The sequence below is a fragment of the Pan paniscus genome, chromosome 2 (genome assembly GCF_029289425.2).
Source record: "Pan paniscus chromosome 2, NHGRI_mPanPan1-v2.0_pri, whole genome shotgun sequence".
Lineage (NCBI taxonomy): Eukaryota > Metazoa > Chordata > Mammalia > Primates > Hominidae > Pan > Pan paniscus.
Window position 1 is genome coordinate 167,965,397 of NC_085926.1, and position 26,066 is coordinate 167,991,462.

Here is a 26,066-nt window from a genome sequence, read left to right on the forward strand (position 1 = left end):
TACAGTGAGCTTTGATTGTACCACAGCACTCCAGCCTGGGCAACAGAGCAAGATTCTGTCTCTTACCAAAAAAAAAAAAGAAAAAATTATTGCCTATTATAATTTGTTGTGGCAGCCCTAGGAAGCTAATATATCTACCCAGGATTGCAAACGATTTCTTCTGTTTTCTTCTAGAAATTTTAGTTTTATTTCTACATTTAGTCATATGATCCTTTTTAAGTTTATTTTTGTGTATGGTGTAAGGTAAGAGTGAAAGCTCATTTTCCCCCATATGGATATCCACTTTCAGCACTATGAGATTGATCTTGGTTTTTCATAGAGACTTCTTATCTAGTTAGGGACGTGACCTTCTATTGTTTGTTTTTATCATATTAGATTTTATTAAATGCTGCATCTGCGTCTCTTCAGGTGATCTTATAGTCTTTCTCCTTTATTCTGTTAATGTGGTGAATTACATTGATTGACTTTCTAATGTTAAAATAAGTTTCCATTGGCCATGATGTATTGATGGATTCAGTTTGCTAATAATTTGTTAACAATTTCTGCTTCCATGTTGATGAGGGATGATGATCTATATTAGTTTTCTTAAAATGTCTTTGGTGGGGTGCGGAGCGGGAGCCGCTGTTGAAAGGAGGCCTGGGGAAGTTGGGACCGACTCATATTCAGAGAAGGACTGTGTGGTAGATAGAGCTCCCCTCTCCCCTCTCCCCTCTCCCCTCTCCCCTCTCCCCTCTCCCCTCCCCCCTCCCCCCTCTCCCCTCTCCCCTCTCCCCTCTCCCCTCTCCCCTCTTTCCACGGTCTCCCTCTGATGCCGAGCCGAAGCTGGACGGTACTGCTGCCATCTCAGCTCACTGCAACCTCCCTGCCCGATTCTCCTGCCTCAGCCTGCCGAGTGCCTGCGATTGCAGGCGTGCGCCGCCACGCCTGACTGGTTTTCGTATTTTTTTGGTGGAGACGGGGTTTCGATGTGTCGGCTGGGCTGGTCTCCAGCTCCTAACCGTGAGTGATCCGCCAGCCTCGGCCTCCCGAGGTGCCGGGATTGCAGACGGAGTCTCGTTAACTCAGTGCTCAATGGCGCCCAGGCTGGAGTGCAGTGGCGTGATCTCGGCTCGCTACAACCACCTCCCAGCCGCCTGCCTTGGCCTCCCTAAGTGCCGAGATTGCAGCCTCTGCCTGGCAGCCACCCCGTCTGGGAAGTGAGGAGCGTCTCCGCCTGACTGCCCATCGTCTGGGATGTGAGGAGCCCCTCTGCCTGGCTGCCCAGTCTGGAAAGTGAGGAGCGTCTCTGCCCGGCCGCCATCCCATCTAGGAAGTGAGGAGCGCCTCTTCCCGGCCGCCATCACATCTGGGAAGTGAGGAGCGTCTCTGCCCGGCCGCCCATCGTCTGAGATGTGGGGAGCACCTCTGCCCTGCCGCCCCGTCCGGGATGTGAGGAGTGTCTCTGCCCGGCCGCCCTGTCTGAGAAGTGAGGAGACCCTCTGCCTGGCAACCGCCCCGTCTGAGAAGTGAGGAGCCCCTCCGCCCGGCAGCCACCCCGTCTGAGAAGTGAGGAGCGTCCTCCCTCCTCGTCTGGGAGGGAGGTGGGGGGATCAGCCCCCCGCCCGGCCAGCCGCCCCATCCGGGAGGGAGGTGGGGGGGGTCAGCCCCCCGCCCGGCCAGCCGCCCCGTCCGGGAGGTGAGGGGCGCTTCTGCCTGGCCGCCCCTACTGGGAAGTGAGGAGCTCCTCTGCCCGGCCACCACCCCATCTGGGAGATGTACTCAACAGCTCATTGAGAACGGGCCATGAAGACAATGGCGGTTTTGTGGAATAGAAAGGGGGGAAAGGTGGGGAAAAGATTGAGAAATCGGATGGTTGCTGTGTCTGTGTAGAAAGAGGTAGACATGGGAGACTTTTCATTTTGTTCTGTACTAAGAAAAATTCTTCTGCCTTGGGATCCTGTTGATCTGTGACCTTACCCCCAACCCTGTGCTCTCTGAAACATGTGCTGTATCCACTCAGGGTTGAATGGATTAAGGGCGGTGCAAGATGTGCTTTGTTAAACAGATGCTTGAAGGCAGCATGTTCGTTAAGAGTCATCACCACTCCTTAATCTCAAGTACCCAGGGACACCAACACTGCGGAAGGCCGCAGGGTCCTCTGCCTAGGAAAACCAGAGAACTTTGTTCACTTGTTTATCTGCTGACCTTCCCTCCACTATTGTCCTGTGACCCTGCCAAATCCCCCTCTGCGAGAAACACCCAAGAATGATCAATAAAAAAGAAAAAAAAAAAAATGTCTTTGGTATCAAGGTAATTCTAGTCCTTGTGAAATGAGTTGGGAGGTACTCTTTAAGTTTGGTATTTTTTCCCTAAATGCTTGATAGAATCCATCAATGAAGACATCTGAGCCTATATTTTCTTTGTGGGTAGGTTTTAAATACAGAATCAGTTTCTTTAATAGGGATTTTTTTTTTTTTTTTTTTTGAGATGGAGTCTTACTCTGTCACCCAGGCTGGAGTGCAGTGGCACAATCTCGGCTCACCACAACCTCCACCTCCTGGGCTCAAGCGATCCTCCCACCTCAGCCTCCCAAGTAGCTAGGACCACAGGTGCCCACCACCACACCCAGCTAAGTTTTATATTTTTTGATAGAGATGAGGTTTTGCCATGTTGCCCAGGCTGGTCTCAAACTCCTGGGATCAAGTGATCCTCCCGCCTCGGCCTCTCAAAGTGCTGGGATTACAGGCATGAGCCACCATGCCTGGCCTTATTTTTGTTTGTTTTAATTTCATTGATTTCTGCTTTTTTTTTTAATCTTCCCTTTAACCTACTTTGGGTTTAATTTGCTTTTTTCCTTAAAGTTTAAATTTAGGTTATTGAATTGAGCCCTTCTTTTTGGAAACAGGCAAATATAAGAATATCAGAAGAGGGCCGGGTGCAGTGGCTCACACCTGTAATCCCAGCACTTTGGGAGGCCAAGGTGGGCAGATCACTTTAAGTCAGGAATTCGAGACTAGCCTGGCCAACATGGTGGAAACCCCATCTCTACTAAGAATAACAAAAATTAGCCAGGCATGGTGGTGTGTGCCTGTAATCCCTGCTACTTGGCAGGCTGAGGCAGGAGAATCACTTGAGCCCAAGAGGCGGAGGTTACAGTGAGGCGAGTTTGTGCCATTGCACTCCAGCCTGGGCAACAAGAGCGAAACTCCAACTCAAGCAAAACAAAACAAAACCAAAAGAATATCAGAAGAAAAAATGCAAAAGTATATGACTTTTACAAATATATGACAAATTAAAATTGAATTTTGAGTTTTACCAATATTCTTACATTTGTATCATGGCTTTTTAAAGGTATTTTTTCTGATAATATAAATAATACATCCTGTTAAAAAAATTTCAAAGGATATAGAGAATAATGAGGAATGGCATTAGTCAGGAAAGGCCAAATCCCATTGACTTAATGCAACAAAGGTTTATTTCTTGCTCATACTATACACCCATTGTGAATCGCCAGGGGCTTTGCTTCACATGGTCACTCAAGGACCCAGGTTGACAGAGGCTCCACCATCTTGTAATGTACCATCTGGAATGCATTGCCTCCCCGCCTCCCCAGCCCATGATGGGGAAGACAACAATGAAGGGCAACTCATCTGCAATAAAATGTTTTGGCCTGGTAGACCATTAACTGTAGGGATCAAAGAACAAAAATCCTCCATGGGCAGAAGCAGAGATGAAGCAGGCATGTGGGTGAGCACTATAATTCTACACTGAAGGAGAAAAATAAAAATCATCTATCCCCTACCTTGAGATAACCTCTGCTTGCTGTCTTCTGCCTGGCCTCACCTTCCTTATCGCCAGCCTTATGTTTGGGTTGGTGGGAATTACTCCTGCTTCTGGCAGATCACTGATAATTCTTGGTTATGTTCTACCTTTGCGCCTCTTTTGTCAGATTTTATCAGTGTATAAATAAGACAGGAAAGGACAAATCAAGAATCTCTCACTAGTTGTCTTAATAAGGAAATTTCATATTTCTTTTTAAAACTTTGCTTTAGAATATCTCTGGAAATACATACAAGTAACTGGTTACAGTGGTTGTATCTAGGGAGGGAAACTGGCTAGACAGCGCTGGGCAGAGTGGGGGTGTTGGAGGGAGGATTGGGTGGCACAGGTAACTTACACTGTAATACACATCTGTCACCCAAATTTTGTATCATGTAAATTATATCACCTATTTTTAAAAATAAGTAAAATAAAAACATTTCCATATTTTCTATATTGAATATAACTGTACTGTGCAAATGGATGAATGCAAAACATTATCAGAGTTGAGTGACTTTTTTTTTTCCACTGAATTTGGACACATCAAGTGAAGACCACATTTCACATACAAACTCTTCAAAGTTTATATTTACCTTTTGGAGGGATAAAATTTCATTATCCAAATGGATAGTCAAGTCACAATCCTATGGATATCAGTAATCAGTACAGTCACTGTTATTTGAATGTTGCTTTTTTATTTTTTTAATTATTATTTTTTTTTGAGACAATTGTGTCTCACTCTGTTGCTCAGGCTGGAGTGTAGTGGTGCAATCTCGGCTCACTGCAACCTCCCCGTCCTGGGTCCAAGCGTTTCTCCTGCTGCAGCCTCCTGAGTAGCTGGGATTACAGGCGCCCGCCACCACGCCTGGCTAATTTTTGTATTTTTAGTAGAGATGGGGTTTCAGCATGTTGACCAGGCTGGTCTTGAACTCCTGGCCTCAGGCAATCCGCCTGCACCAGCCTCCCAAAGTGCTGCGATTACAGGCATGAGCCACCACAACTGGCCGGATGTTGGTTTTTTAGAAAGCTCTTTCACATACATACATTGGGTCCCTTTCTACATTTCCAGTGAGTTAAGCCATAATTGTGGTTTACTGAAGAACGTGAGCTTTGAAGTCAGACTTGAGGTTGAACTTTAGCTCCAACACTTACGAGTCATGGGTCCTAGGGAAATGTGCTTATTAACCACAAGCCTGTTTTCCTCATGGGGAAAAATTATATATACCTTTTATGACTGTTGTTAAGAATTAGAAAAACAGTATGTAAAACCCCTGATAAGGCTATTTCTCCCACAGGCTTGCTCCACTTATCGGGCTCACCAAATACAGCTGCAGTATGAATTCCATCTTCTACACAACAGTAAACCAGAATGTTCATGTTCACAGTGTTCATCTCCCATCCTGTTGTCTAACGCACATGGTTTTTTTTAAACTTTTCTAAGATTGCATGAGATTCTGCAACACAACTGATTATAAAAACACTTGAAGTTTTTACCTTTTTTTTTACTTTCCAACTCTCGTGAATGTACAGAGGACTTTCCAGAAGCTACATGATGTGTGATATTTCAGCTGATGAAATGTAGATGTGTAGGTAATCGGTCAGAGTGGTGGGAGAAACTGTTGGGAAAGGAGCAGGCCTTCTGAAAGGTCGGAAGGCTTCAGGGGAGAATAAGCTGAACGCAGCTGTTCTCTGACCTTGAGGCAGAGGGCAAGGAGTAGGTACAAGGACGTGTAGGAGAATTTATCTTAAATAGGCTTGTTCACTTGTGTTGTCCAGAAACCGACTTTTGATCATCAGCGCGCATGACTGCTCCCTGAAAGGAAGAACAATAATGTTAATTACCCGCAGACTGTGTTTGCTCCAGGCTTTCGGCATTATGTCTGTACTGAATAAAAGCAAGCAGCTCCAGCTGTTCGAGGCTGCTCTCTTCTTCAGCCATTAGTGCCGGGCAGCCCACTAGCTGCTGTTACACTGCATATCTGTGTCTGAGTACTCCTTTCTTCAGTTGCTTGGCCAGGGTCTGTGGGACAGACCCAGCAGCTGGTGCCCTGTGTGAGGAACACTGCAATGGATCGCGACGGAACCCTCGAAAACAAAGGTGAAGAGACTGCGCAGTAAGCAAGTAATTGGAATTGGAGCCCTCTTGGGATTTCCAAGTTCGAGGGAATTTTCAAGCTAGGGTTTCACATTGGGACAACACTTACTCAACAGAAACAGCATATAAAAGTATTGAAACAACTGCTTAAAGCTGGTGGAGCCTCAGTTTCAGAGGCCCAATTAAGGGACCTAATGCAAACTCTTGTTTTCCATAACCCATAGTTCCCAGAAGAAGGCACGTTAGACCTAGAGCTCTGGGAGCAAGTGGGAAGAAATCTTAAACGACATCATGCACAAGGAAAATGGGGTCCCAGTAACATCTTTAACATTATGGGCCTTAGTTAGGGCTGCTTTGGCCCCACTCTAACACAGAAGAGCCTAAAAAGGGAAGGGAGGAAGAACCATTATCTACCTTACTGCCTCCGCCTCCTCCCCCAGCCCCACCGTTACCGGGTAAAGGTGCCACAGAGGAGACAGAGGTTTTCCCTGAGCCCCCTCCCCCAATAAATTGGAAAAAGGACAAGGGATACACTACAGTTATGGGACCCTGTCTTAAGCAAGCGGCATTAGAAGGGGAGCTCTGGGTCTGCCTGGTAATGCAAGATCAACAAGGCAATCGGGTACATGAACCCATTACTTTCAACACTTACAAAGAGATAAGAAAAAGCATTAGAGAAAATGGAGCCGCTAGCCCGTTTATGAAAGGATTAATTGAGGCCATGGCAGACAACTTCCATATGACCCCATGGGACTGGTCAGTGCTAACTAAACTTTAGAGGCCAGTCAATACCTCCTCTAGAGGGCAGAATTTGATGAATTATGTGCAGCAGACCGCTTTACGCAAAGCCAGAACACGAGCTGTAACTACTGCGCCTGTCAAACCTGGCACTGCACACATCTGTACTCTTCAATCAACAAAACCTGATGCAAAAAAAAGGGGGAGATGAAGATCAGTCAGAGTGGTGGGAGAAACTGTAGGGAAAGGAGCAGGCCTTCTGGAAGGCCAGAAGGCTCTGCATAGCTTCCGGGGGAGAATAAGCTGAAGGCAGCTGTTTTCTGACCTTGAAGAGGGCAAGGAGTAGGTACAAGGACGTGTAGGGGAATTTATCTTAAATAGGCTTGTTCACTTGTGTTGTCCAGAAACCGACCTTTGATCATCCGCATGCATGACTGCTCCCTGAAAGGGGGGACAGTAATGTTAATTACCCACAGACTGTGTTTGCTCCGGGCTTTCGGCATTATGTCTGTACTGAATAAAAGCAAGCAGCTCCAGCTGTTCAAGGCTGCGCTCTTCTTCGGCCACTAGTGCTGGGCGGCCCCCTAGCTGCTGTTACACTGCTTATCTGTGTCTGAGTACTCCTTTCATCCGTTGCTCGACTAGGGTCTGTGGGACAGACCCGGCATAGATGAAAATTCAGCTGTCTGCTATTAAGCCAGACACTAAAGCAAGTTGTGAAATGTGAAACAATGCCACTCTGCTCACTAAATTATTGTTTGGTAAAATATAGTAATTTTTACCATATTATTTAAATAACATTTTTAAAATGTTATTGATGTTAACATGCATCAAGGGTCAAAGGATCCTGAAACCAAACACTTTTGAGGACAGCTGCTTTATCCTGTGGCTGAAAACTATAAAGCAAGATTCCTTTAAGTAAATGTGGTGTATGCATCAATCTCTCCATCTTTGGTGTGCTTTCAATCCAAGTATCCCCTTTCTTCCTTTTGCAAGAAAGAAACTAAGAATGTAAGCAGTTAGTTCCTGGCTTCAGTCCCACAAAAAGCTACAATTTTTCTAAGCAGTGATCTGGAACCAGTTTAACTGGACTCTTGCTATTAAGATAGCTCTTAATGATGTTTCATTTTGTTTTCTATCTTTCACACAGAGCTTACTCACATAGCATATTGGTATATCAAAATGAAATGCAAGGAACCAAAAATAACATAATTGAAGGCAGTAAAAGTGAAATTAAATAGGAAGATCATCAGTCAAGGAAGACCCACTGGAGAGTAAGTATGCAAGTTGTTAAGAATTAATTGGGTTACAAAGGGAAAAACAGAGACTGGGTCAGTGAAACGAAATCATGGTTTGTTTCCCTGAGGCCCTGCTAATACCTTCAAACTGGGCCAGATCGTAAAGCAAGATACCTTGAAAAGGACTTTCATGTTAACTTTTCAGGTTGCATATGAGTTCATTCACAAGTAGTTTAAAGAATCATGCAGGAAAAGGACCAGATCTTGTAAATCTCTTGAGTCCCTATATTTTGTGAACATTTTTCTAGAGAAAATTCAGGTAGCTTATCAAAGGATTTCTGTCTTGTCCAGGGAGTTGTTTTAAAAAACAGAATATTGGAATTTTGAACACTTACAGTGGTTTACAGGGTAATTGGGGTAGAGTACATAAAATTGGTCTCATCTAAGAAAGCTCTGATTGGTTTCCATGATCGTGGTATTCAGGAACTATTGTAAATTGGCCAAAATCTTGTTTTCCGGTTTCTTCCTTTCGCTTTTTATTGCCTCAAGCTGCCTGTCTTCCCCGCTCTTATTTTTTTTTCTAGCTTTATGATTCTCTTACATGTTCCATGTCGGACTTGTCTTCTTTATTCCAGTCATCTTCTGAAGAGGTTCTTGGTTCCTGCCTTGGTGGCTGTAGCTGATTCTCTTTCTCCTCTGTGGACCTTCCTCATCCCCTAGGAGACACAAGCGTCCTCCTCCAGGTCCTCCTCCTCCCTACTTTTGTCATCTTCCAGGTGCCTCCACCTGTCAAGAGTCAATGATGAAACGGGAACTTGGAAAACATCCCTTGGATGTTGCCTACCTGGCTTTTCTTTTTGCGACAGAGTGTCAATCTGGCACCCAGGCTGGAATGCAGTGGCATGACTTGGCTCACCACAGCCTTGACCTCCTGGGCTTAGGTGATCCTCCCACCTCTGCCTCCCAAGTAGCTGGAACTATAGGCCCCCACCACCACACCCGAGTAATTTTTGTATTTTTTGTAGAGACTAGGTTTCACCATGTTGCCCAGGCTGGTCTTGAACTTCTGAGCTCAAGTGATCTACCCACCTTGGCCTCCCAATGTGCTAGGATTACAGGCATGAGCCACAGCCCCCAGCCTGACTTGGCTTTCCTTACTTAATTTAGAATAGGAGTTATAAAAGTTAAAATCATGTGAGACAGATGATTCTATTCTTTTATCCTAAAGTTACATTTTTGAAAAATGGGTCTTTATGAATCCACAAAATTTCCTCACCCTCATTTTAAACCAACATTGGTTGTTTAAAACTAAGCCTTTTTTGTTTTCATTTTTGGCACAAGGGGGACTTCATATGGTCTTACTCATCTTGGCTTCTTTATCCAAGCAACACCACTTGTAAGACCAATGGCATTTGTCAAGTTGGCAGCTACGTTTCTGTGCCCTTGTATATCAAATCTGGAATGCAACTTTTTTGGATAAGATCAAATTAAACTGTACTATGTTTAAATACAGGGGAAAAAAACTTGAGTGTGGGAAGTACTTGTTTGATTGGGTCTTTTATAGTTATGAAAATAGATTTTGTATTATTGCCTTTACACATATATACGTTTGTATAAGTAGATTATTTGTATACCTTAATAAGTTATCTTATGACAGATTTATGGCCATGAGAGTAATGGTTCAATCTGTCATCAAAACTGATAGCCCTCTCTGACAGTGATTTATTTTTATTTTAGGTTCAGGGGTACATGTGCAGGTTTGTTATAAACTCATATCATGGTGGTTTTCTGCACAGATTATTTTGTCACCCAGGTACTAAGTCTAGTACCTAATAGTTATTTTTTCTGCTCCTCTCCCTCCTCCCACTCTCCACCCTCAAGTAGACCCCAGTGTCCGTTGTCCCCTTCTTTGTGTCCATCAGTTCTCATCATTTAGCTCCCACTTATAAGTGAAAACATGCGGTATTTGGTTTTCTGTTCCTGCGTTAGTTTGCTAAGGATGATGGCCTCCAACTCCATCCATGTTCCTGTGAAAGACATGATCTCTTGTTTTACGCTGCATAGTATTCCATGGTATATATGTACCACATTTTCTTCATCCAATCTGTCACTGACAGGTATTTGGGTTGATTCCATGTTTTTACTATTGTCACACTGATTTCTTTATCTTCAGACAAAATTATTTAATCATCAGTGATCTATTTTTAGGCAAATTTAATTTTTTCAGTTTTCAGACTCAAAACTCCATTTTTTTCCTTAAAGTTTGGGAAAAAGAAAGTATACTACTACTGTATTGGTAACTTGATATGTACCTTTTTAGCCTTTTTCTATGCATGTATTTCTTACATGACATGTTGCTGCATAATTTTGTAACCTGCATTTCACTTAACATACTGTGAAAATTTATCATGACATTTTTTTAACATGTACCAAATTCACAAGGCTTAAAATTTAACAAATGAAGGTAGAGTGAAAAGTATGAAAACTAAGTCTTCCTCCTATCCTGAGAAACATTTTTAATGGCTGCATATCATAAAGATGACCATATCCAGGGTGAGCATCCCTAATCCAAAATCTGAAATCTGAAATGCTCTAAAATCCAAAACTTTCTGAGCACTGACCTGATGCTCAAATGAAAGTGTGGGTTTTTGGATTAGGGATGCATTCAAGATCCAAAACGCTTCTGGTTCCAAGCATTTCTGATAAGGGATACTCAACCTGTGTTTCGTTTCTTTCTTGTTTTTTTCTTTTTTTGAGACAGGGTCTTGCTCTGTCACCCAGGCTGGAGTGCAGTGGCACAATCATGGCTCACTGCAGCCTTGACCTCCCAGGCTCAAGCGATCCTCTCACCTCAGCCTCTTGAGTGGCTGGAACCACAGGTGTGCATCACCATGCCCAGGTAATTTTTTTTTTTTTTTTTGGTAGAGGCAGCTCCCTATGTTGCTCAGGCTGGTCTCCAACTCCTGGGCTCAAGCCATCCTCCTGCCTTGGCCTCTCAAAATGCTGGGATTTCAGGCAAGAGCCACCACACCCAGCCAACCTGTGTTGTTTTGAACCAATCTCCAGTTGTTCACATTTGTGATTGACTGGGTTTGTTGTTCTTGTCATTTTTGGGGGGTTTTTTTTGTTTTTGTTTTTTGCTATTTATAAATACTGCGATTGAGTAGTATTGTAGAAATAAGTAAGTTTGGGTCAACTCTGATTTTTTTTAAGGATGTGTTTCTTGAATCTCCTACCTTTCCTTCCAGTCCTTTCCTGATTCTTCTTGTGACTTCTTTCATCATCTTTTTCCTGCTTCCAAAATGTATGTATCACTGAAGCCTCAACTCCTATTCCTTTGCCTTTACCTACCGCTTCCTAATGTTCTCATGTATCCATACTGAGTCCCTGTTCCTTCCCTGTATTCTCGTCTCTCCACATGCCATACCTGAAAGATCATATCCAGAAGATAAACACTTTTCTTTCTTTCCTTTATCTATGTTCTCATTATTTTTAGCTGAAACCACCTATTTTCAGAGCTTCAGGAAAAGATTTAATCTGAAGGATCCTGCAACTAAAAAGCTTTGAAAACTGTGTTAAGGGGCCCCATAAGCATTGCTTCTAAACTTCACTGACAAAAGGGACTGGGGTCATGCTGTCTGGAGTCAGAGTGAGGTGGGGTTAAAAGCTCTATGTGGTTGTTTTGCATATTGCTATCAAGCTTCTATTTTAGGCATGAGTTTTGGCCCTGGTAGATAAAACCATTTCTCTATCTAAAAGTTATTAAAACCTGTACTTATATATAGAAGTTAGTAATTTATATATAACATTTTGGTTTAAAAATCTCTGAGTTCTGGACCATCTGGGTCTCAAAAACATGACCAGAGTATACACATTAATTATGTTCTGTATTCTGTAAGTATTATGTGACATATAATTCTTATTCATATATTTATTTGGGGAAATGATTGAATTAGGCTTTTAAGAATAGTGGTGCTTGCTTTGTAAAGTTTCAAAATAGATAACATTAAGGTTTTCTTTTCACTTTTTTTGCAGGGACAGAAAATAAAGGAAGCAGTGTTTTATCATGTGTATTTCAGCAGGTCTTCTTGAAATTTAACTAAAAATATGACTGCTCTCTCTTCAGAGAACTGCTCTTTTCAGTACCAGTTACGTCAAACAAACCAGCCCCTAGATGTTAACTGTCTGCTATTCTTGATCATACTTGGGAAAATATTATTAAATATCCTTACACTAGGAATGAGAAGAAAAAACACCTGTCAAAATTTTATGGAATATTTTTGCATTTCACTAGCATTCGTTGATCTTTTACTTTTGGTAAACATTTCCATCATATTGTATTTCAGGGATTTTGTACTTTTAAGCATTAGGTTCACTAAATACCACATCTGCCTATTTACTCAAATTATTTCCTTTACTTATGGCTTTTTGCATTATCCAGTTTTCCTGACAGCTTGTATAGATTATTGCCTGAATTTCTCTAAAACAACAAAGCTTTCATTTAAGTGTCAAAAATTATTTTATTTCTTTACAGTAATTTTAATTTGGATTTCAGTCCTTGCTTATGTTTTGGGAGACCCAACCATCTACCAAAGCCTGAAGGCACAGAATGCTTATTCTCGTCACTGTCCTTTCTATGTCAGCATTCAGAGTTACTGGCTGTCATTTTTCATGGTGATGATTTTATTTGTAGCTTTCATAACCTGTTGGGAAGAAGTTACTACTTTGGTACAGGCTATCAGGATAACTTCCTATATGAATGAAACTATCTTATATTTTCCTTTTTCATCCCACTCCAGTTATACTGTGAGATCTAAAAAAATATTCTTATCCAAGCTCATTGTCTGTTTTCTCAGTACCTGGTTACCATTTGTACTACTTCAGGTAATCATTGTTTTACTTAAAGTTCAGATTCCAGCATATATTGAGATGAATATTCCCTGGTTATACTTTGTCAATAGTTTTCTCATTGCTACAGTGTATTGGTTTAATTGTCACAAGCTTAATTTAAAAGACATTGGATTACCTTTAGATCCATTTGTCAACTGGAAGTGCTGCTTCATTCCACTTACAATTCCTAATCTTGAGCAAATTGAAAAGCCTATATCAATAATGATTTGTTAATATTATTAATTAAAAGTTACAGCTGTCATAAGATCATAATTTTATGAACAGAAAGAACTCAGGACATATTAAAAAATAAACTGAACTAAAACTTTTGCCCCCTGACTGATAGCATTTCAGAATGTGTCTTTTGAAGGGCTATGATACCATTTATTAAATAGTGTTTTATTTTAAAAACAAAATAATTCCAAGAAGTTTTTATAGTTATTCAGGGACACTATATTACAAATATTACTTTGTTATTAACACAAAAAGTGATATGAGTTAACATTTGGCTATACTGATGTTTGTGTTACTCAAAAAAACTACTGGATGCAAACTGTTATGTAAATCTGAGATTTCACTGACAACTTTAAGATATCAACCTAAACATTTTTATTAAATGTTCAAATGAAAGCAAGAAAGTAAAAATTGTTCTTAAAATGATTTGGTATAAAGTTCAATGTAAGAGGAAGATTACCTCATTTTAAATGTAGCTAATTAATTTTAAAAAGTATATCTCTGTTCTTAATGCAAATATTCCTGGAAGAAGAGGGTTTTGGTTGCTCACCTTATGGAACTGGGAGTAGTGACTAGGTCCCTTTCGATGATTCAGCAGATTCGTTTTCATATTATAACTTGTATGTCGTCACATACTTGCATGTCACATCATAATCACGTTAGCAATGTATCACACGTAAAAGTAGAATTTCTCATCCTCGGCACTCTTGACATTTGGGGTTGGTTAATTTTTTGTTCTGGGGCAGTTTAGCAGCATCCCTGCTCTCTGCCCACTGACTGATTGGTGGCACCTCCATGCCCAGTAGACACAATAAAAAATGTCTCCAGACATTGCCAAATCTCCCCCGGTGGATGGGCAGAGTTGCTTCACTGGAGTAAAACAATATGAGTGGCAGGATCATCTTACATTACTTTAGGAATTAAGCTGCATAGATATTTTTTATCACCATTTAAAAATACTATATTGCATAAATCTAAACCTAGCTTTTCCTAAATTGGTGGCTTTTGATTTTTTTTGATATTTATAGTAAGATATATTTTTTAACATCATGACCCATAGACTTGTATGTACATGTTTATGTGTACATACAAGTAACATACTTACCCTTACATAACATGTATAACATGTACATACAAGTATAACAATACTTACCCTTACATATCATGCAAATATGTTTTTTAGTGTCATTTTTTAAATGCTGGTTTTTATCCACTAAATTGAGTTGATGATCCACAAATGGATTACTTTCCATTATTTGAAAAAATGTCCTAAAACAAGCGCTATGGAACACTAATAATGGTAAAAAGATTTAAGAAATGTGTCCTGTGTGCCAGGTACCGTCTTAAGTGTTTTACATGCAGCAACTGATTTAATCCTTATAGCAACTCTGACAGGAACTATTATCCCCTTCTTACAGATGAGGAAATTTAAACATTGAAAGTAAGAAACTCACTATGCTACAACTAGACATTGGGGAAGCTGGGATGCAAACCCAGAATTCTGGTCCACAGTTCTTGCTCTTTACCACTATATTACATTGCCTTTCATTGGTGCCACTGACTGTTCTCAAAAAGAAAAGAATGGTTTCAGAGTCAAATGTGAAGAATGTTGTTTCTTAATTATTTTTCACTTGAAAATGTACAACGCCCATGAACACCTTAAGGCTTTATAGTGCTATAATGAAGAAGAAGAAACCCATTTACTTGAGCACACAAGTCTCTTTAATTAGCTAATTAATTAATTAACCATCTATAAAGACAAGTTGGGAAATGCTCCTGGACAGTCAGTCAGGAATTCTTTCTTTGAGTAGCAGGTAATACAAACTCAACCTGAGCCATTCTAAGAACAAGCTGGATATTGGAAAGAACTTAGTAAACTACTAGGAGAATCTCTCTGAGTTGTCGGTTTCCATTTTGTGTCCACAAAGTGGGTGTTCTGGCTGCCAGCAGCTCAGGGCTTTCATAATTACACTTAAAGCATCCCTAACTAACTTCAAATATACAGTCCCGGGGAATGACTGTTCAACCTGACTTCAATCATATGTCCACCTCTCTATGATCAGATCTGTTAACAGAAGACATGGCAGGGAAGAGAAATAACCAATATAATGGGTGGTACAATGTTAAAATATATATATACTTGAGAAAATAATAGGAATAAAAATCACATTCTATAAAAACCAAATGCATACAGACAGCCAACTATATCGAAAGTTTAGGACAAATAATCCTATGTTCAAGACAACATCAGGGTGTGTTTAAACAGTGTAGAACTCTTAAACCCGGCCCCCTCTTTCCATTACTTTTTCCTCTAAATATATTGCCTTCTAGTTGTTGGCCAAATATGGGACTGAAATATGTTTAAATATATTGAATTAATCAATCAGTAAAGACTTACTTACACTCTTTGCAGATTTTAAATCAGGAGATTTTAAAACCATTTCAAACCTCACTAAGCTTTTTGTTTTGTTTACACAGAGGATTCCCCATGTCTCATAAGCTTAAAGAAAAAATAATAATTATTCAATAGACCAGCCAAATGGAAGAGGCTTTTATTTGTAAAGAAATGAACTTACAACTGATCTACAATATATTATTGTAATATAAACAATATAAATAAATGATCCTGTAGGCCCACTAATCTTCCATCCAGACCCACATGAAGCAATGTTACAACAATATTCTATATGAAAATGTGCAGGTAACAAAGGTGCAATTACAAGCAAGTTAAGCAGCAGAGTATAAGGTGCTTTAATTTAATAGTTAATGTTGCCATCAACAAACATTTAAATGCTCAATTTACTTCACTGAATACAGACACAACAAATATGAAAATCTAAATTCATACACATGCTACTTAATATGAAAGTGCTTTCTCTTTTTTAAAAAAATACACCAAATGGACACTTTTTACATAGATCAAATGTGCTCTTACAATGCAAAATTAACCTTCATTTTCAGGTTATACATTTTAAAACTGTAGCTATCAACACCAATCTAGGAACTCTAATGCTAAGAGTGCTAAAAACTATTTCATTTCTTGTAAGGAGGACTCTAATACAATATCCAATGTAAAGAATACATCTATATATAATCTTAACATGTTTTCTGTAAAGATAAAAAAAGTTTTCTTTCCCCTTGGTGATCTTTGTTCATCCTGGGTGGATCATCTTTTGAGTCAAGTTTTAATAATATGAAAGTCCTATTTTAGAACAATGGGAGGAACCAAAAGGGGAATTAAAAAATTGGTTAACGTGTGCTTGAAGCATCCAAAAAACACCAGTTTATCACAACAATTGGTCTTTGTTAAAATTAACAAAATTTTAATAAGCAAGAAGACAAAAAGTACTAATTTAAAAGGCTTGAAATGCCTGCCACCATTGTCAGTATCCATCCATCCAACCCTCATTTACTACAAGCACAATACTACTTTGAGGATAGTTTTTGGAACTTATTTTGACTTTTTTCCCTATAGGAAAAACAAAGACCAACCTTTTGAAGGAGAGGACTGGGAATCTAGTTTAAATGTCTACATCCAAAATTATATCATCTTTGCACATTCAGTTGACTTTTTAAAATTTAAGAATACATATACAAAAAGTACTTATGGAATACATATTTTAACAGCATAACATATTTGAAAAATTAGTTACACTTTAAAAATTAAAACACTTGAAAAGTATTTTTTAAACCAGTACCACGGAATAACTTTTTGAAACCCAGATTATCTGGCTACTTAGATGATAGTCTTCCTGTTTTCAATTAGTTTGAAAGATTCTAATATAGATTCTAACCCAACAGTTTATTTGGATATTTTCCTGCTTTAAAAAGCTGCAACAGGCTAGGCGCAGTGGCTCATGCCTATAATCCCGGCACTTTGGAAGGCTGAGGTGGGCGGATCACTTGAGGTCAGGAGTTCGAGTCCGGCCTGGCCAACATGGTGAAACCCCGTCTCTACTAAAAATACAAAAAACTGGCCAGGCGTAGTGGTGCATGCCAGTAATCCCAGCTACTTGGGAGGCCAAGGTGGGAGAATCTCTTGAACCTGGGAGGCGGAGGTTGCATTGAGCCAAGATCACACCACTGCACTCAAGCCTGGGTGACTGAGACTCTGTCTCAAAACAAACAAAACAAAAAAGCTGAAACAATGATAAACTATTTTTAATAGATATTTTCATTCTATATCTTTATGGAGAATGTCAGTATCAACTGATGTTAACACGTAAAGCTGTGTCAACAGGAATTACAATGTGATTCACAGCATCCCAGAGTGACAAGGAAGGGACCTTAACCCAGTAAATGATTCTCCCATTCAATGTTTACCCCCTAGATACTTACCAATTCACGCATGGAACTGTTTCATGTTTACCCGTTCTGCATTTAAAGGATGCCCTTTTACTATATATGTGCTTTCTAGAATATTACTGATTCTTACATATCTTTAAAAGGTGGGTATTTGTAATAGCTTAAAGTACAGTAACATTTATTTTGTGTAATCTTTCTTAATTTAAAAACAAAAAATAAATGAACAAGTCAGTTCCAATGATCTCCTTTGAGATTTTTTCAGTTTTAGAAAGTTGCTACACTGTCGGACGGGTGTGGTGGCTCATGCCTGTAATCCCAGCACTTAGGGAGGCCAAGGCAGGTGGATCACTTGAGGTCAAGAGTTCGAGACCAGCCTGGCCAACATGGTGAAGCCCCGTCTCTACTAAAAATACAAAAATTAGCCAGGTGTGGCGGCGGGCACCTGTAATTCCAGCTACTTGGAAGGCTGAGGCAAGACAATCGCTTGAACCCGGGAGGTGGAGGTTGCAGTGAGCTGAGATCGCACCACTGCACATCAGCCTGGGCGACAGAGCGAACCCATCTCAAAAAAAAAAAAAAAAAAAGAAAGTTGCTCACTGTCAATACTGGGTAAAAAGCTCTTATATCAACACCAGCTTTTTTTTTTTGTTCTGCCACAATGCCTTGTATAGCAACAACTCTGGAATAGATTCAAGTGTCAAAATAATGTTGTGAAATACGGGCTGTCTCAACCTGTAAGTCCTTAATGTTAAGTCTCCTAAATTTTGTAACTTTATCAGGTATGGGGCCAACTGATGTTTACTATGTGAAATGTGTTATAAAAATTATGATATGAATCACTCAGACCCCTTAGATGTCATCTAGCCTAACCCTTTACCCAATGTATACAAATATTCCCTCCCAGTTCCAAGTTTATTAAGATTCCCTCTCAGTATATTAAGTAGTAATGATTATGTTCATATTTATTTAAGCCACAATGAATTTTGGGGGGAAGATTTTACTTACTACTAGTTCCTCATGTCATGTTCACCAAACACTGCACATATAAGTGTTCAAATAGTTTGCTAAATGAATATAAGTACATGAATGACAATATTCATATGTGTTCATATATTCAGTGGTTAACCAATAAGGAGCATTTAGGAAAATGTCATCATTTGCTTGTTATGTATGAATTTTCTATTTTAATCCTTAGGAGAACAAAGACTGTAGGTGACCCAAGAAATGGATGCTTATTAAGTATAAAATGAACCCTTAAAAAAGGAAAGAGAATAAAGTAGGAACAACCCCATTACACAGCCTAGAATCATAGTTTTAGAGCTGGGAGGTACCTTAAAGATGAATTAAACCAAAATCAACTTTTGAGTAGTACAGGCACCATACTGCATATCTGGAAGCTGTTAAAACAGCTGAGTAATTGCCCAACATGTCACACACAGCTAACCCACTGAAATAAAACCCCAGTCTCCAGACCAGTGTGTTAATCCTCACTCATCATCATCTTAATTCATCTATTATTTACTACTGAAATAGATTATTTACTGATTATTTAATACTACCCAAAACAAAAAATACTTTTAAGAGAAGCATTCTAAATAAAGATTTAAACACTAGACACTTCTGGTTTACTTGAGGCAAGACTAAAAAATTCTTTCTAAAACAGGTTGATGTTTAACTTCACTAATGACTAGACACCCCACCACTCTCTCATAAACACCAACTTTTTCACCACCGTCACTTAAAGCTCCACAAAGCTTGGATTTAACACTGATAATATTCCATGAAATATAACTTTTAGGCCAATAAATGATGGTGACTATCAATCCTTAAGATGATTACTGGAGTAAATTTAAACAGGTGCTCTAAAAGAACTTACTACCTTACTCTTATATTTAATTAACACCTTGCCATGTTAGTATAACAGTGTTTTCAAATTATATTGTTTTCAAAACTGAAATTCATTCATTACTCTGCTTTCTTTAAACAACACATTTTGTTTTCTTTCTATGGATTCATACTGAACACCACCAGTATCACTGAGAGGACTAGTACTTGTAAAAAGTAGAAACAAAAATATTTTTCAAAAGTATAAAGCTAGCTAGAACCTCATTTGTACCTCTTCTCTAACATTTCCGATTAAAATTGTCATCTTTAAGTAAAATTAAATGTCAACAAACTATAAAAGGGAAAAAATAAAACATCTGGAAAACACTTCCCAAATGTTCCCATAAACATGACACTTGGAAGGGGTGTGTGCATGTGTCTGAGTAGAAAAGCTGATCTTCAGAGCTGAAAAGGAGGGCAGAGATTCTCCCTTAATGTATGTTTTCTAAATTGAAAGTTTACAAAAAGCTATATTCTCTGGACTGTGATGGTAATAATTATATTTGTATTATTTGTATTAATGCTTTACAACATTCAAAAAAAAGCTTTCTCATAGTACAATTTTAAAACGGATTAGGTTCTAAAAACTAATATGTAAAACTTTGAAAATTCTTAAAAATTTAGGAAATTCTTTTTCCAAAGAAGGTAATCTAATTTTAAATTTATTTGAAGAAAGCTTATATAACTACTGTGAACAAAACTATATAATGATACATTTTATGAACTTCTAACAAAAGAGGACCTATCTTCCCAAATAATTTTTTGTTTTGTTTTTTTGAGACGGAGTCTCGCTCTGTCACCCAGGCTGGAGTGCAGGGGTGTGATCTTGGCTCACTGCAACCTCCACCACCTGGGTTCAAGCAATTTTCCTGTCTCAGCCTCCCAAGTAGCTGGGATTACAGGTGCACGCCACCACACCCAGCTAATTTTTGTGTTTTTAGTAGAGATGGGGTTTCACCATATTGGTCAGGCTGGTCTCGAACTCCTGACCTCAGGTGATCTACCCACCTCAGCCTCCCAAAGTGCTGGGATTACAGGTGTGAGCCACCATGCCCAGCCCCAAATAATTTCTTTTAAGATATACAGCTTAACAAGTTGAAATTTTAGTAAGATTGCATATTTACTTTTCCTAATACTGTATTTGTGCTTATCTAAAGTGGATCACAATCTTTGAGATGAAATTAAATGCTCCAAGCAGATTTGTAAAATACCAATATTGATGAATGTGGGTAAACAGTTCATTTCATGATCCACACTGCTGTGAACCAAAGAAGCAGAGGTAGGCTTGTGTTTACTGAAATCCAGACTAGGAAAGAGAAACCTATAGCTCTTCTTTTCCCAATTCTTAGACTGAGACACAACCTAGCAAATAAAATACTATCTTAAAATGCCTCTCTTTATAACAATCTACAGAGGTGATTCAACTGTGGTATCTGAAAATGGAAACTCTCTGTAATTCTGGCAACTCAATTACAACAACCTTTGAATTTTTGACAAATATTCTCCAACTGTAATAAAAGGTTCTCACTTTTTCAGAAATCAAAAATCACTAACTTCTATATCACTGGAACTATTAATATCCATGCTCCCAAGCATGGAGACAGTGGGTATAGAGAGTGAAAGAATGAGTCTGATTACAGGTAAATCTTGACATATAAAAACTATAACCTATTTACTGCTATAACTGGCATCTAACAAAATGTATTATTTTGAACTATGGATGAAAGCCATATCTATCCTAAATATCTTCTATCCTCTTGGGTCTAGAATGCTTTGTTCCTCCTACTTGTCTCCTCCTCTACTTCCCTATCCTTCCCCCTAGAAAACCTTCCTTAGGGCCCAGCTAGTTACATATGTAGTACACAAGATAGAGATTGAGCAATCATTTTGCATAGATGCGCCAGTTTCCACTGCCCAAAGGTTGCTCTGGAACATGACTGTCAGGTATCAGAAAGTCCTGCCCCAGCTGCCTCCCTTCCTAAAGTTAGCCCCCATATGAAATCCTCTCTAAGGATTTTGAGACAAAGATCTCTCCAAGAAAGAAGTTTTCATGCAGTTTTCTTGGAGCTAGAGGCCTTAGAGAGGTAGTGAGATGAGGCCCTTTCATGCCATTAGCTAATGCTCAATGCCAGTAGGCTGCATGTGTTCCTGCAATCCACCAAGGTGAAAACCACAAACTATAACCAGGCTGTTCTGGTTGAAAATACATCTTTAAAACATTTTAACAGTGTGTCCAGTCAGTTTCATCCACTGGATATGGCTGTCAGGTCAGCATCACTCACATACATCTATAATAGTGTATTCTTTCAAAAATTGTTTATACACACTTAATATAGGCATATAGCCTAAGACTATATTGCCTCCCTACCATACTTGTGCCATTGTGGTACCAAAAGCCGGAAGATGTACATAATGTACTTTAAGACATTTAACTGAACAAGTCAGTGGGAGACAGGGCACTATAACACATTTCAATTCAATCTAAGACTTGTATTTGTGAATAGATGTCTCATTATAATTTTATACTTGATACATGAAGATAAGCTACATCAAAAATTATTCAAAGGCATGATCACAATAATACTTGTTTCATAGTTCTAAGTATTTTGATACACCAGGAAACAAAAATCAACTGGGATCCCTAATGAAAGAAAATTATTTCTTCTAAGTAAAACATGAATTTCACTTCAAAAGTGCAGAAATGTGCTCAGTGTTGAAGTAGGCTAAGCTAACAAGGATGATGGCCTCCTCTGACTCTTCCCATGCTCAAGCTTTTGCATTACCATTTCTCTCCTCCCATTCCACCTTGTCTACTCCTGGGTGACTGCTCTTAAAACACACCTTTTAAAAAGTTCTGTTTAGAGCATTCAACAGCAAAGTAACAGGACCATCAGGGAAATAATACGCTACTTAAAAAGTGACAGGAGGATTTGGGACAACACTCTATCTCATACTATATTGACTACTCAAAGCTGCATAGCTGTGTCTTACACATGCCTACACAAGGCTTGATGAATATTAATGTCATATAAAAAATAATTTTTACAAATCAGCTCTCTTAGTTGTTTAACTTCCCTAGGAACACAAGGCTTAAAGCAAAATTTCAAACTTATGCTTTTTATCCCAATGGGACAAAGAGTGCAACACTGCAAGGAAGTCAGAAAATGCAAACTTAGGTAGCAGAAGTAGGAAGAACCTCCATGTTCCCTTTCTGTTTGTCATTATCTCTCCCCAGTCAAAATCCTAAAACTATTAGTAGTAGTATGAAAGGATATGAAAACAATGTACTCTCCCCACCTATATCATACTGAAACTCTGCTTTAAAGCTCAGGAGAGAGGTGGATGCTCAGTGTTGTCTATATATCCATTATATATAGCTGAAGCTTTGAAATTAAGATGATTAACTCATCTTGGAAGAAACAGCTGCACCAATGTGATAGCAAACAAGCCATTTTTAAATAAAAACTCACTTGAAAAAAGCAAGTGCATATTTTGTGTATGTTTTGAGTGGGGACAACAGAGATCTGGACTAGATTTAAGATTATATGGTATTCTCCAATAGAAAACCCTCTTGTAAGCCCCTCCTGAATACTTAAGACAGCAGTAGGCACAGGGGCTTTCAATAAGTACAGAATGGCTGCTATTAGGAAAGAGAACGAATAAAAGGAGAGCCTACAACACAGTTCAAAATTGATACCTTAAAGGCCATAGGTAATACAGTTATAGGATGTAATCATTATTGCTGAAGCAGTCTATCCCCATATAATAAATTTTGTATTAACCGTGGATAATCTATGAAAAGTTTTAATTCCAGGCGAGATTTTCCGTTGCACCTCTCTCTCTCATACTGTGGGCCATCTCTTACTAATGCTTAGCCTGTATTTGTGTTCTGAAATTCCAAGAAGAGGGAAAAGTCAAGCATATGACAATTCTGTCATGATGATTAACTGCTAATAAATGAAAACTGATTATAGAGTACCTAGCTTTCCTTGATACTTTAATCCAATGATTAAAAATGTGATATAAAGAAATATGTAACATAGACTACAAGCTATCGTAGGTCTGGAACATGAGCCTTATATTACATATTCTAATCCTACATGTAACTATCAGTAAACATCTTTTTTTAAAACATTACTACACAAAGAATTCCACAAAGCATACATTCAAACAAGAGGCATCTAAAGATTAAAAAAATTACCCGCTGTATTTTTGTATAAAAATAATCAACATTCTCTAATGTACACAAAGCCAAAAGATAAATATAGTATCTGTGATGTCTTCAGTGACATCTTTAGTCTTCTACTAGCTCAACACAATCTTTTTGAAAAGAGCAGTGAAAATGACTGAAACTCACGGACTCTTTTTTTCCCCTCCTTACTCGACTTCTGCCAAATATCTGTGTATGTTCTTTCAATTACTAAAATATCTCAATCGTGGTAATATAAGAAAAGATGAAAACAAAACATTCATCATCTCAAATAAAATTTTTGATGTCCAGGACTATAAAGCTTTCAGGGCTTCCACAAACAATTTTGTTTTAGTGTCATAATTCTATAGAACACTGTTCAGTAAAAGGTTTTGCTTTACATTTTTTTCCTCAAACATGTACATACAAAATTATATCCGATGGTTCAAGAGAAATCATTTGGTAAGTGCTTTGCAGGAAGCATGCAAACGTTTGGTAAAGGAAGTAGGAATGTGCATTCTAGCTAGTCCCAGCATGTTCAACAATAGAAAAAAATCCAAAGAGCAACCACGTATCTGCTACAAACTATTTTCTTGCCAGAAAAGGCTTGTGCACTAGTTCATAGGTATAATCATATTATGTCTTCATCAGTGCAGAGGAGCACAGAGGTATGAAAGATAATCAGAATGAATTAGTACTTTCTGAGAGTTAAATTATTTGCATGTTTGTCCTTATTTTATAGGACAATTTGTAGATTTTTTTTCTTTCTCTAGTATGATTAAACTAGAAAAAATTATTCAGCAGAATATTAATATTATCTGAATAATACTTCCATCATATATGTTTAGTAAGCTTCATCCTTTAAAAGTATTCCTTTGGGTGAAAACAATATTTATCACTCCTTCTATATCAGAGTTTCTCAACCTTGGCAGTACCGATATTTTTGAACCAATAATTCTTTACAGTGGAGGGGTGCTGTCCTGTGCATTATAAGATATTTAGAAACATCTCTGGCTTCTACCTACTAGACACCAGTAGCAACCCTCCCCTGAACCCACCCCCAAGCTGTGACAACCAAAATGCCTCAACATTGCCAGATGTCCCCTGGTGATCAAAACTGACCTCCACTGAGAACCACTGCTCTAAATAAATGTACAAAAACTGAGAGGAAAACGTTCTCAGTCAAACCAAATTCTTGGTCAAGTTTGGAATAGAAACTAACTCTTCTCACTTCCAGATCAGTATTGTTCATACTAGAACACAATTCCTTTTTTATAGATAAAGCATATGTCTAAAAGACATGTTTTTTAAAAGGTACACTGATTTCATACGATTCTGTCACTGGACTACTAAATTATTCCATAATATACCTCTCATGACAACCTTTAGAAAACTAATAGGGTAGAAAAAATGTATAAGAAAATTGAATCAAAAGAGGAGAAATGTAAATCATTAAATTACTTTTAAAAGGATTCTTTATATTAATGATAAACATCACCTTTAAAAAAATTATCTAGTATAACACATTTCTTTGAAAAATATCATGGCCCTCTGTAACAAGTCTTTCAATGTTTCATGTAACCTGTAAAATTAATTTTACCAATGTTTATTAATTATGAAAATGCATGATGAATTATTATACCTGTAGAAGAAATGTCAGTATTTGATGCGGAGATCCCAATGTGCTTGGCTATCCACCACAATAAGTGTCATATTCTAGACCAAGTTAGGCCTTTACCTTACAAGTTTGTGTGAGAAGAGTAAAACTGCTGTTTTATCAAGGCTTCATGTTCCTGTTAAGATTCCTTCAGAGAGTTGATGCGTGCACAGATCTTCAGGGCTGGGCCTAGCTTGATATTCATTGCACTCATGAGATGGTCTTCTTTTAGCAAGAGAAGGGCCTGTCCATCAATCTCCTGTGCTCTGAATTCATCTGCGATATCCTGGCAGCCTGGAATTTGACCAGAGGACAGAAGTTAGAATTAAATATACAACAATTAGACATTACTCCTAACAGTCACAGTTATGCTCTCACTGGGTCTGAGAATCTGAAATACAGGCTGAGAAACAAATGAAATTTATTTATGGTAGTCTTGAGTTCACTCTTGAAGAATAGAGTATTTGCATTCTGAAAATAAGAATTCAAAATCCAGGTAAAGCAATTTGCTTGGAATTCTTGCTCTAAAATAATGTTATAGAAATAATTCATAAGAGGGAAGTCTAGATATAATACTTCCTTCACAAAAAGGACTATGGTGTTACCTTAAAGCATGCCACATAACAGGTTTGGGTTAACTAGTTATACCTCATGCACTTATCTCTGTATAATATATCCTTCACATATAGGTAAAGAGGAAACAAAAATATGTTTTGTCATTTAAATAACAATCTAGAAATATTTTCTCAAGTAAGTACCACTTTCATTATCATTTGTACCTTATCCTAATTTATGACCTTCACTTGACAAGTACATTTAAAACATTTTTATTGTTCACTCGGGACATATCAAATCTCTCAAGACTGTATTACCAATCTATTGCAATGCTGCTGAAATGTATTACACTGCTTGACTTGACTATCACTGGGTTTGTCTCCACTTTTGTTAAGAAAGCAATTCTCATTGAAATTATGAGCTTGCTGGCGAATTTCCTGCCATATAACCAATATTTTAGCTCTCAGTCTAAACCAGGTGCTT

The 26,066-nt window shown here is 38.6% G+C and overlaps 2 protein-coding genes across 12 annotated transcripts in view; one reads left to right on the forward strand and one right to left on the reverse strand.

Annotated features, from left to right (window-relative positions):
• GPR160 (G protein-coupled receptor 160) overlaps positions 1–17,141 on the forward strand; it is a 51,433-nt gene extending 34,292 nt beyond the window's left edge. For 3 of the 6 annotated variants that reach the window (XM_034957712.3, XM_024928209.4, XM_055110674.2), the window contains 2 exons: positions 7,782–7,905; positions 11,905–17,141. In XM_034957712.3, the coding sequence (XP_034813603.1) occupies positions 11,977–12,993 (1,017 nt within the window). In that variant the 5' untranslated portion in view covers positions 7,782–7,905; positions 11,905–11,976 and the 3' untranslated portion in view covers positions 12,994–17,141. The other 3 variants (XR_008624933.2, XR_008624932.2, XM_055110676.2) reach the window with 3 other exon arrangements.
• The window catches only part of PHC3 (polyhomeotic homolog 3), a 94,241-nt gene continuing 83,704 nt past the window's right edge, over positions 15,530–26,066 (reverse strand). For 5 of the 6 annotated variants that reach the window (XM_055110671.2, XM_008957299.5, XM_003831920.5 and 2 more), the window contains one exon: positions 15,530–25,322. In XM_055110671.2, coding sequence (XP_054966646.1) covers positions 25,168–25,322 — 155 coding nt within the window. In that variant the 3' untranslated portion in view covers positions 15,530–25,167. The remainder of the gene's footprint in view (positions 25,323–26,066) is intronic. The other variant, XR_004670829.3, reaches the window with a different exon arrangement.